General features: G+C 40.2%; 1 protein-coding gene across 1 annotated transcript in view; it reads left to right on the top strand.

Annotated features, from left to right (window-relative positions):
- The first annotated feature begins 7,245 nt into the window (after positions 1-7,245).
- The window catches only part of LOC137975380 (TNF receptor-associated factor 3-like), a 6,310-nt gene continuing 1,055 nt past the window's right edge, over positions 7,246-12,500 (top strand). The window contains exons 1-5 of the mRNA XM_068822487.1: positions 7,246-7,373; positions 8,111-8,267; positions 9,740-9,898; positions 10,623-10,778; positions 11,230-12,500. The exon at positions 11,230-12,500 is cut by the window's right edge and continues 1,055 nt beyond it. Coding sequence (XP_068678588.1) covers positions 7,246-7,373; positions 8,111-8,267; positions 9,740-9,898; positions 10,623-10,778; positions 11,230-12,282 — 1,653 coding nt within the window. The 3' untranslated portion in view covers positions 12,283-12,500. The remainder of the gene's footprint in view (positions 7,374-8,110; positions 8,268-9,739; positions 9,899-10,622; positions 10,779-11,229) is intronic.

Here is a 12,500-nt window from a genome sequence, read left to right as displayed (position 1 = left end):
AAGTAAATATCTTATCTTCAATCCTCATCAGAAAGTAAATTTCAACTTACTTCCTTCATTTAACTTAGCTGGTCAATGCCTTGAACCAGTTTCAATCTTAAGATACTTGGGTATGATATCTATATTGGCCATTACCTTTCCTGGCATGATCATATTCATTATATTTGTAACAAAGTTAGTAAAATTAATGTATTAATGTCATAATCAAGGTTAAGCGTTGTCAGTAAACATTGTCTAAACAATATCTTTTAGTATAAATTCACAGGTGATTATACAAAATCGCGCTCTCATTGGCTTGCTATCTCGCATTATCAGCCGATAATCACCTTGACCGACAAAATGGCTGCCAGTAGTCGTTTTGCCACTGTAAGTGAAGATGATTTCGTGTTGAAATGTTTTTTTCTTTTTCTTTTTTGAAATAATCACCCGTGTATTTATACTAAACTTCGTCTCTGTGAATATTCACCGATAATCACTGAGCCTGAGGCGAATAATTGTTAATTATTCACTTATTTAGCGATATTTACTGTATGGCTCTATGTTGCAGGGTAGTGATTATGAAAACCCATATTCACAGCTTATAAAATTCAAAAAATAAAGTTATTAGAATCATTCATGATGTTCCCCCATCCCACATTATGTTTCCTTAGGTCTATTGAAATTTCACGATATTGCTAAAATGTACACATTTATTTGTGCATGATCGTCTTTGTGGCGATAAGCAATGAAATTTTTTCCATATTTACTGGTGTATCCACAATGACTGAATAGCATTGAGGGGACGTCCTATGACTGTTCTTCCAACAAACAACTAGCTCGAAGTTGCAGATTTCAATAGGACAATAGGCTCACTTTGCTGGTCGCTTGCGCGCGCCTTGCCACTTTTAAATTTAAACTGTTTAATTTAAATTATTCTTCTGATATTTGTGTGTCGGCTGTGAAAGGCGATTCCCGTATCACGAAATATTTTCTAAGATTTGGCCACGAGAACGCATGAGATGCCGACTCGAGTCTCGTTCTCCGAGTTAGAATTACTTGTGCGCGTCATTTCATGAACTTGAAACTCTCGCAGCTTAGGGCAATATGACAAAATACAAATTGAAAAAAGCTTCAAATTTAATGCTTTTTCAGTGGTTTAATTTACAGACGTGAAAGTGTGCCATGTCAAAGACACAATAGGGCAGAGTGAGATGATATCATAACAAGATTTGGAGCCATTTTGTAGACAACACCGTGTCACACGAAACCTGCTGTGTTGAGCCTTGCCACTTTTAATGACAATTTCTTTACAAAAATCTTTTCTTTGGTTGTTGGGCTTACTGCAGCAAGCGGGAATTCCCGTATCACGGCCTATGACAAAAGTCTCGTAAAAGGGAATTAAAATATTTTTTGCCAAGGAAATTTAAATAATCTGGAGCACTCATAAAGTAAAGCCTTGCGTCTTGGCTTCATCTGTTCGCTTCAAGATTCAAAATCAGCCCTATTTCTTCTCCAGAACAATTCCCGACCATGTGGTTCAAAATTTCAAGGTTGGGAAGCCTTATAGCAAATTGAGATGTTCTTCACCAGTGGGCTGCCATTTTTCGAGTCCATCTTGTTAGCTGATTTATCGTTGTCCTCGCTTCAAACGCCAGTTTACCCATATTTTTGAATGTAAATTCACATTTCAATTTAAATCTGACTTACTTTATTATCAAACAGCACTCCATTCTGAGTTGAAGTCTCTTAAATAAGGAAAAACAACGCCAGGAAGGCAAAACTATCCTCTGCTCCTTGCCAGTTCTGCAATTCATCGCCACACTTTTGACTCACCATCTTCGCTTCATTTGTGATCCTTCGCCGTATTTCGCGTTGTAATGAACCAGTATCAGTCATAAAGATAAGGTAATGCCCAAGTCTTTCAAATGACTCATCATCTTTGCATTCATTGTGTGCCGTCCTTTTGGAAACATGCGATGAACATTAACGATGACAGCACTACATCCGCCATTTCTCATGTTCCCGCGTTTCGAATGAATTTGACTGAATTTCAAGGGTTTTTAGGGGTGATGAGGCGCATGCGCAACATTAGTCTCCTTTGTTGCGTGCACATTTTCCTGCACTTCGTGTCGGCTACGTGTAATTACTTCGAGTTTTGATTGGTTTACTGGATCGTCTCCGTCCTTTTTGATTGGCCAAAGTAGTTGCTTTGGTTTTGGTTTTACTACACTCATTTGAAAACTGCTCTAATACATAAAATTTACAAGGCGCAAATATCTATATAAATATATTCAAACGTACTATGTGTCTAGTGATATAAATTATGTGCAAAATAAATTGTAAAGAGTTAAAAGTTAACCTAACCTAATCTTAACCGAGCTAAACCTGATCTTAAAATTAGAGCGGGCTAAAATTAACTTAAATAAAATGCCCTTTTAGTTAAAAAAAGTAAAGTCTTAACTTTCCCCTTAAAACAATCAACTGAGTTAGATTCTCTAATCTCTCTAGGCATATTATTCCAAAACATTGGAACAGCGAAGATAAATGCGCGATCACCAAGAGTTACCTTAGATTTAACAGGAGGATAACTAAGCAAAGTGCAATCACTAGAGTTCCTTAGGTAATATCTTGACTCAGGTTTACGAATAATCAAAAAAGACAAATATGAAGGTGTTAGACCCTTAAAAGCCTTAAAACAATCAACAGAATTTTAAATTCAATTCTAAACTTAATAGGAAGCCAATGTAGTAGTAGTAGGCCTCCTTCGGTCGAAGTCGACCATGGAAACTGTGCCCTATCACTGTCAGTTTGTAGTGCTTCGTTCTAAACAATGCCGCCTGTGGCTTATGAGGCCAATGCGTGAATGGCAGTCCTTGCCGCATGAGGAACAGATGTAAGTAGATGCGGCGGGGTCAGTTGTTGTTTTCTCTTTTCGCCTGGTCCTTCTTTCGATGGCTTCGTTGGTGATCTTCTCTTCACCTTCTTTCAGTTGCTTATGGAGGAGGCAGCGCTAGCTGCTGCGGTCTGCTGCAATGTCTTCCCAGCTCTCGGGGTCGATTTCCAAGGCTTTCATATCTCGTTTGCACACGTCCTTGTACCTCAGCTGTGGGCGGCCACGAGGTCTTTGCCAACGGCAAGTTCTCCATAGGGGATGTCCTTAGGTATTCTGCCATCCTCCATGCGGCGCACATGGCCAATCCAGCGCATTCTGCGCTGCCTGAGTAGTGTGTACATGGTGGGGAGACCGGCGCGGTGCAGGACCTCAGTGTTGGGCACCTTGTCTTTCCAGCTGATGCCGAGGATGCGGCGGAAGCTTCGCAGGTGGAAACTATTTAGCTTCCGCTCTTGCTTGCTATAGGTTGTCCATGCCTCGCTCTCGTATAGGAGGGTGCTGATGACGCAGGCATTATATACAGCATATTGGTTTTGGTAGTCAGCTTGGGGTTCTCCCAGACACGAGTGGCTAATCTCCCCAGCGTCGTTGCAGCCTTGCCGATGCGTTTGCTTAACTCGGCCTCAAGGGACAGGTTGTCTGAAAGCCAATTAAAGTCTACCAGTAAAGGAGTAATACGACAATATTTAGTTTATTTGCAAAATAACCTAGCACTCATATTCTGTACACGCTGTAATTTCTTGATTTGATATTCGGGGAGGCCATATAATACACTAGTGATAGATACTTTAGAAAGTTGTTGAAATCTACCAATAATCAAGAATACGGTCGTATCATCATTAAGTTTCTATTTATCATTCACCATGCATCCAATTACGAATGCCATCAATGCAACTTTCCATCTTGGCCAAGACGACGTCTTGATTAACACTAGAATCAGGACACAAGGACAAATAGAGCTGACTTTCGTCTGCATAACCAACAAATGTTTTTCTACAATTTCAAATATCTTGCTAGCAACGGCCCAAGACACGAACTCTGAGGTACTTCATACTTAATGTAAATTTCCTAGGGATTATGCCATTTATTGATACTTGCTGAATTCTACCAGTCAAGTTATTAGCAATCGGGAGAGTGCTGTATCCTGAACACCAAAATATTAATGCAGATCTCAGGTTGGAACAAACCAAGAGAAAATGAGGGGACAGAGACGGAGGCTCAGGGAGTTGGTCGGGATATGTCATGTCCACGAAAGTTATTTTTAGACGAGCGGAAGTCTTTGTTCTAGCGGAAGTCTGTCTTCCGAGACGTCCGCATGCAGTCTTGTCTCGCTCTCAGGTTCTTAGTGAAGAGAGAAAATGGCGGCGCACGTGGAAGGCTAATGAATATTTATTTTCTTTCAAACATCAGACCGAGGTTGGCCTGCATGCGGACGTCTCGGAATACAGACTTCCGCTAGAACAAAGACTTCCGCTCGTCTAAAAATAACTTTCGTAGACATGACATATCCCAAGGGCTGGACCGGGAGCCTCCTTCTCTGTCCCCTCATTTTCTCTTGAACAAACTTAATCCGGAAGCAAAACTGTTGCTATGGCAACTGCACGATGGATGTTATTTTATGCATTGGTTCATGGACATTGCTGGTGCTACTTTTGAAGAGAACTCCTTTAATATTTCTGAACATTTTCCATCATATGTTATGTGATTTGCTTTCCTTTGAAACCACTGATGAGGTCATCAGGTTTTACAGCAAACGTTCAATATGTTTTGAACGATAAGAGATATAATCAAAAATGCAAACACCATGTTTCTTTTCTTAAAAACGTTTTTCAAACAAGCTTCAATTATTATTTTTTTAATTTCATAGGCACTTAAAAGTGTAGCCTCCCACGCATTCGTTTTTAGGGGAGTCGTATTTCACGTGACTCGTCCCCAGTCTTTTCTAATACTCACCATTGACGAGGGGTGTTATGAGAAGGAGAAAGAGAAAGAGGAAGGATGTCTCTTTTCCTCTACCCTTCCCATTCTCCTCTTCGCGCATCTTCCGCTCGTTTTCCCCTTGCCTTGCGTCTAGGAGATGCATATGACTGGGGACGAGTCAGGTATTTCACCTCTGTTTGTGGAGAGGACGCGAAATACAACTCCCTTAGAAACGACTACATGCTTGTTCAGTATTGCGAACTGCAATGGACAGTGGAGCAAGTGCAGTAGGTACAAAGTACAACAAAGGTTACATGTGTCAAAGTGAGACACGTGAACAAATTGAGAAGAGCGACGATTGTTGCATTTGCCTAGTGTGCTAGAATGGAATTGATTGGTAGAAACAAATTACGTCTGTCACAGCATATCGAATCTGCGGACGACAGTATCGATCTATAAATACTGGTCTTGTAGCTAACAAACGCAATTGCCAAAGGTAAACGATGGACTGTCCAAGTATCACCAGATCCAAGAAAGCATTTAGGAGACTGGACGTGGACCTGGTTCCCTATTAGCGAGTACGGAAGATTCCCCGGATGGATCCTCTGAACAAACGTTTTGCAGACAGCAGGAAAGGATGTACGCCTCTGAAAACTGGATGTAAAGATCACTAGATATAGATGGGAGATCTTGGCCAAATAAATTAATCCATGATTGATGTAATTAAAGAGCAGTAGACCAGTCTAGCTGATAACTTTTTCTTGCATTTACATTGTTTTAGCCTGCAAACACAGACGTATTTCCGGCCCGAGAAACGACCGCCTGAAATACGTAATCTTATGTGTTCGCAGACTAATACTGTTTTTGTATTTCGCCCCAATTTTCGTGCGGTCAGGACAATCTTCAAACTCATCTTGTATGTTTCTCCTCGGAAACGTTTGTTACGCAAGCTAAAGCTGATCAGAAACAACACCAAGTTGTATCCGGGCGCAGAGAGGTTTGTCAGTTATCCTCTAGACGCAACTCAGAGGGTACTATTGTGAGACCGCGAGATGAGTTCTGAAATCGTGAGTCTCACGACTAAATGATGAGAGTTGGAAGGACTGGGTTCTCAAGTTCCTTTATTGTGACGTGGCTGCCTCAGCTTGATGATGCCACCACCATGTTCAAGTCTTTATATCCAGTATAAGAAGGTGAGATCCATTTTACAGTTAATATTTCCTCAGAATTGAATACTTGAATGTGGGAATTATAGCACCGGAAGCGTACAAGGAGTCGGTGAGTTGTTGTAGTTTTCGCGAATTGTGGATGTTCTGGTTCTGGTTTCCGGTTTCCGGTTTCCGGGTTTCGGGTGGGATATCTGTGTAACAGTTGATACCATATTGTGAGGTCAGGATGAAGGGTATTTTTTCTTCTATATTCAGCGTATCGTGTTGATATTTAGAGGAACTGTCCAGCACTGCTTGAACTTGTAGAGCATCCTCCGCAGTACAGCTATTCAGAACAAGTGATACAGGGGTGTTGTAGAATGTAATTGGCTTTCGTCTCGTGACAATACTTCCCCAGTCAAGAGTTACTATGACAAAATCTGCACAGAAAAATTTAATTCACTGAGCATCATTATAGGAAGCGTTTAACTGACGGTTGCCTTAACCAAAAGGGGAACACAACTATAATCTTCGGTGAAATATGTGTTCGGGGTAGTCAAAATGTTCTATGAATTTCGGTTCTTTGTTGCCAAACAGCTCAGTACAGATTTCTTTACTAAAACATCACCTAAAAGACTCGCAACCAGGGAAAAGTTTTCAGAGGGGATGGTTTTTGCAATTTTTGGCAGTTGAAAAGGTCATCTAGCAGTTCCGGATGAGCAATTGATTCGGTTGGAAGTTCTTAGAAGGTAAACCTTTAGCTACTGTAGCAATTTCTGAAATAAAGATATCATTCCCTAAAATTTTCGGACACTTCAATTTTCAGCTATAAGATATCCGAACAGATAAAATTATTTATGGTGCAAACATCTCTTCAGACAGTCTTTATTCATTACAACTGGGAGCCTAGGGCTTTTGGCTTAGAGCGGAATTGAATCGAAACCAAAAGAAGGTAAATCGGAACCGGAACCGGAAGTAATTGGAACATTAGTAGCATTTTTAAACTTTACTTCCCAATTCGTTTAAATTCATCGCGTGGACAGTTAAAGCCATTTCGTGTTTTTTTTTCTTTCTTTGGCTTTTGCTGTTCGCTTTTGCTGGATCGTAACATGTTTTTTGTCATGACGAACGTGGCAACTTTATGCATATTACTTCATGTCAAAGTTCCGACGGCGATCTAAAAAAAGAACCATGATTCTTAAAATATGGGGTAAAACCCTTTTAATAAGATAATTTAAACGGGTGTTTGTCAAAATGATTAAACGACGATAGTCTCAAACGTTTGTGCAGGATATATACACTACTATGGTTAACTTTGTCAATGAACCAGATGAAAGGCTTAGATGTCCAATTTGCAAGACTGTTTTTAACGAACCGTGGCAAACGTCTTGTGGACATAGATTCTGCAAATTATGTTTGGAATCACTTTTAAGGTGCGTAACCTTGTTCAGTGTAGGCAGTAGCTTCGGCCGTTAATACTTAGTCGCAAGGAAAGACCGGAAAGGCGCCACGATCATGATGTCATCGTTTGGACCTTTGTTAAAACGACGGTCGGCTTTCCTTGGTCCTACAATCATGAGTTTTTTCGCTGGTTGGATGACTATACACACATTTATTTTATTCCTTCAAAATGGATTATGTTGCCTTTCCTTTAGATATCGAGACTGAACTTTGAATAAGGCTCTTTTTGAGAGCTTAATGTGCTGATATCAGATATTAAATGAGGAGCATCCAATTGGTTCAAATTTCACGCGCTCTAGCTCCAGCAGCTCTTTTAGAATGACGTTGGTATATTCATAGGCACTGTTTCTCCCACAGTTCCTTCTATAAAAGAGGACTAAGCTTAAGCAGTAGTTTGAATGCTTTTCAATATTACCGAATTCCATGTTTTGCAACGAACAAAGTTAAAAAAAGGATGTGAGTGATGACCATCGTTTTCCACGAAACTCTCCAAGCCAACCCAACGCCTCGATTGTTCATGAAATATCCACTGTGTAAATCATGATGTAGAATGCCGAACAAGTGAAACCAAACCGGGGGAATACTTGGCGTTTTAGCGAAAACGAAAAGAAACTATTCAGTTTCGAAAACATTGCTGGAAACCTTCCCACAATATTGATGCTCGATTAATTAAGCGTAGATTATTTACTTCCGTTTTTTCTTCTGCCAGCCAGAAAAATCTCCAATGTCCCGTGGATGGCACCCGGATTTCAAAAGACGAATCCTTCCGCGATAAATGCTGCGAAAGGGAAATACTCGATCTCCAGTGCCGTTGCCATTACAAAGATCGAAATTGCGATTGGAAAGGAGAATTCCGAAATTTTAAGGTGAATAGTTTCGTTTAAACATCCTCTTTTACTGAGTCCCGTCAGCTATTCTCGCATATTGTTGTAAATGGTTTGAATCCAGAAGTGATGGGAGTCGCTTACATCCACAAAGGCAAATGCAACCATTTAGGTGTATGCTTATTTTTATACACATCACAAAGTTGTCCTAACATGGCCAACTACCTAATTACAACGACATAGCATTAACTGTAGAGTTTTTGTTTTTTGGGTTGGGACTGTCTTTGCTGATTATGTTTCTAATGGGTGACATTTAGTACTATTTTTGGATACAAGTGATAAGAAAGTTGACAGGGATACACTGCGTCACATTTATCATGCAGAACGTTTGCATACAATAATTCACAATCTAAGCAAAAGTCTTCTTCAAAAGTCCAAAAGATTCGTGACTGCGCTCAAATTGTCGAGACGCCAGTCACTCACAAGAGTCGTTCCTTGAACTCCACGCAACTTTATCAGGCAATGCTCATATGAAACCAAGAGACATTTTCCCTGTCGATGAATTAACAGCCAGTTTACGACCCGTTTGCACTGCTAATGGCAGATTCCTGTTTCTTCAGTTTCTTCAACGCGTCCATAGATGAATTATGTAATAACATTTAAGGACGTTCGCGCCCATTGCTACTGCGCACCCTTACAACGCACGCAAATTCGCATGCCACGTCATCCATCAAGCGCGCGCGCTGGCCATTGCTGTAGCTTTGCTTGGATTTAACGATCTTGGATGTTCGGTGACCTCTTCTTTTCTTTTCAGAAACAGATTTTTATTTACAATTATCTCCACATTGTCCAAAAACGAACAAAAAATCAATGTGAGAAGTTAAAAATTTCAAGATTTCTGTCCTCGGGAAATGGAATCCTGCCATATTGCGGCTGCAAGGCGCATGAAGCTATGGTCGCTAAATGCGAACTTGTTCTTTAAGGAACCTCAACAGTTAAATAAATTCACTTGATGGGTCCACTTAAATAAAGTTTGGTAGAGAAAATTTCACTTCAAAGATGTACTTGCAATATTTTTGGGCTTACAGACACTGTGGCCTTATTCGCAAAAGAAGCCGGATTTTTTTCTCAGATTTAGCGTGTTCTTCCTGGCAAGTTCTCTCCAAAATGAAGTCAGTGACCCCCCATTTTTTTTACATTTTTGACATCACTAACTCATCATCTTTCAATGGTAAAATTTGCAGAAAAAAATCAACGTTAGAAAATTTCGCGCAAACGTCCTTAAGCGAACTGAGACCGATCTCTTTTGACACTCTAAATAGCCCCATACAAAGTACAAAGACTACAAAGGTGCATTCCCTCATAAATATAACAGTAATTATTAGTCAGTTACTTATCATTAAGAGTGGAGATATTTACGGTTACCGGCCTAGAAAACTCAAAACATGAGGTAGTTTTCAATCCTTAATTTTCTATAATAATTCTGTCCTCCTTTTTACTGTTTTATCGAGCAGGCCCATGAAACAAGCTGTCAATATGGTGACGTACAGTGTCCTGCCTGTGGTGAGAGAATGGAACGAAGAAGTCTCGAAGGGCACGCATCAAATGCCTGTATTAACAGGACCGTGATCTGTCTATATTGCGGAGGAAAAGTGTTTGAAAGAAACTTGAAGGTATGGGAGAAGAAATATTGAGCTAGTTTTAAATAGCAATTAAGTCATATTTCCTCACTATTATTTAAAAGAAAACTACCGAATTGAACCTTGACGTTTTAGCTCAGTTAACGTTGATTCGTGCAGCATCCATACCCGAGACATATCCTCTCATAGGATTAATAAGCGAACCTCTTTTTCCTCTTTGAATTAAGTCGTTGCCCGTTGCCGTTGTATTAGGGACCTTAAGATCTACGACGACGACGTCGACGAAAACGCCACAAAACAATGATATCATTGGTTAAAAGACAATTAATAATCGTGCTGAACGTGCGGCACGGATTTTACCTCATATTTTTGTGGTTCTCTGCATGACGACAACGTGAAATCACGAAATGTTAGGTTTTGACGACAACATGAGCATGTAACAGAGAATCTTTCATTCTCTATTTTTACTCTGAAACCGCTCGTATCAATTTATTTTTAGGATACTTCGCCCACATTGTAGGACGTGAACGAGATGGAATAATCGCGAAAGACTTTTACTAGAGCAAAGTTCTATTTTGAGGTGACGTTTTCGTCGACGTCGCCGTCGTAGATCTTAAGGTCCCTATTGTCTCTGAATAGACAAACATATATTTTCGCTTTCTATTCTCAATACTACCTAATTTTATCCTGATATCGTTTCATTTTCATCCGTTTTGAGTAGAGAACCGAAAACACAAGTTCTTCTGTTTATCTGCAGGATCATTTTGGTTTGTGCGGGAAATTTCCCGTAAAATGTCATTTACTCTGCGGAAAGGAGACCATACCACGTGACATGTTGCATGACCACTTGATCAAGGAGTGTCCTCACGCGGAAGTACCGTGCCCGTTTTTCATTCATGGTTGCGAATTCAAAGTGAGTGCCTTTTGATAAGTTGAGAGAACAGTTGCTATTTGGAGAAAAAAAAAAAGAAAAAAAAAAAGAAAGATGCATTACTGTCATTGTGAAAGACGAGGCTTCTTAAGATCATAAAATTTGAGTGAAAACAGAAGATTTCCTGGAGAAAGTAAAATGTATCGCTGATCTCGTCTGTAATTAAACTAAAATTGCCAAAGCTTATTTATAAAACTGCCCACAGGTTATGACCATGGATTCTTGGTTAAAGAAATCGCCACGACTAATGATTAGGGTTTTCAGAGAACAGGGAAAGCTGAGGTGATCAATTATTTAGCCAATCTGAAGGAAAGCTATAAGCTATTTAATTTGAGGGTCATTGTTAAAGAAATTTTATGAGGCTAGCAAATGAAAATTACTTACTTAAGTTATGTTAAGTGGTATCTGATGTAAGGTCTTTTTTGGTCAACAGGGTAAAAAAGAATCTGTTGATGAGCACCTGAAAGCCACTATAAAGATCCACGTCGAAAAGATGAATCAATCAAGTATTGAAAACCGGAGAAAGTATGTACAAATTGAAGAACAGATCGACCACTTGCAGAGAGAGAAGAACAACTTGGAGCAGCAACTTCAAAATCAAACCGAAGAGCTTGTGGCGGCCAAAATCAATATCCAAACTCAGCAAACGAAAATATCCTTGATAGAGAGATCAATCACAGGGCAAATAAACGACTTGGAGAAACTACGCAGTGCCTTAGATGCCGCCGCCGCGGATGAAGGAAACGGAACCGTTGTTTCTTCGCAGATTGAGGAAATTCTGAACACTGTTAAGGAACACGAAACAAGGGTTAACAATTTGCAAAGCGAGCTAGCGCTCGTCAAGGAAATCACACTGACTTCAAAAGAAAACGGAACGAGACCACGTTCTTTGTCAAAATATCCCACCAACTGTGAACGGCGTATGGAAACAATTGAGAACCAGCTGGCTTTGCATGAAATTCAACTTTCAGGACAAAATCTTCAGATTCAGATGCTTGAGGCAACGTCATATAATGGAATTTATCTTTGGAAAATCGACCAGTACAATCTAAGATTCCAAGAAGCTGTTTCTGGGAAGAAGATTTCCATTTACAGTCCTCCGTTCTACGTTGGGCGGTTTGGTTACAAAGTGTGTGCCCGTCTTTACCTAAATGGTGATGGAATGGGCAAAGGAACTCACGTGTCGGTCTTCTTTGTCATCATGCGCGGTGAATACGATGCCTTATTACCCTGGCCTTTCCTCCACAAGGTCCATTTTAGAATTATGGACCAGAACAAGATCAAGGACGCCTGTGATACTTTTCGTCCAGATCCTAACAGCTCAAGTTTTAAGAAACCGACGTCGGATATGAATATTGCCTCAGGCTGTCCGACACTTCTCTCTCACGTAGAACTCCGACAGGGTGGATTTGTCAGGGATGATACCATGTTTGTTAAAGTTAATGTTGACATGAAGGACCTTCATGGCGACTTATGGACAAGCTAAGAAGAGAACAGAGCACCATATAATTTTGACGTAGATCGGTGCATAGTGAACATAGCTCGACATGAAGCTTGGCGACTGAAAACTCCTTGGATGCAAACGATTTCATAGACTAGAATAATAATAGGAATTAGGGACGAGGGGCTTTTGAAGACAACACCGCAATTGCATTCAGCACCGCAGGAGCTCATAGCTCTGAGTCCTTATGAAGCATATTTTAT

Source organism: Montipora foliosa, chromosome 11 (assembly GCF_036669935.1).
Source record: "Montipora foliosa isolate CH-2021 chromosome 11, ASM3666993v2, whole genome shotgun sequence".
Lineage (NCBI taxonomy): Eukaryota > Metazoa > Cnidaria > Anthozoa > Scleractinia > Acroporidae > Montipora > Montipora foliosa.
Note: the sequence above shows the minus strand (reverse complement) of the source record. Positions and strands in the feature narration are given on the sequence as shown.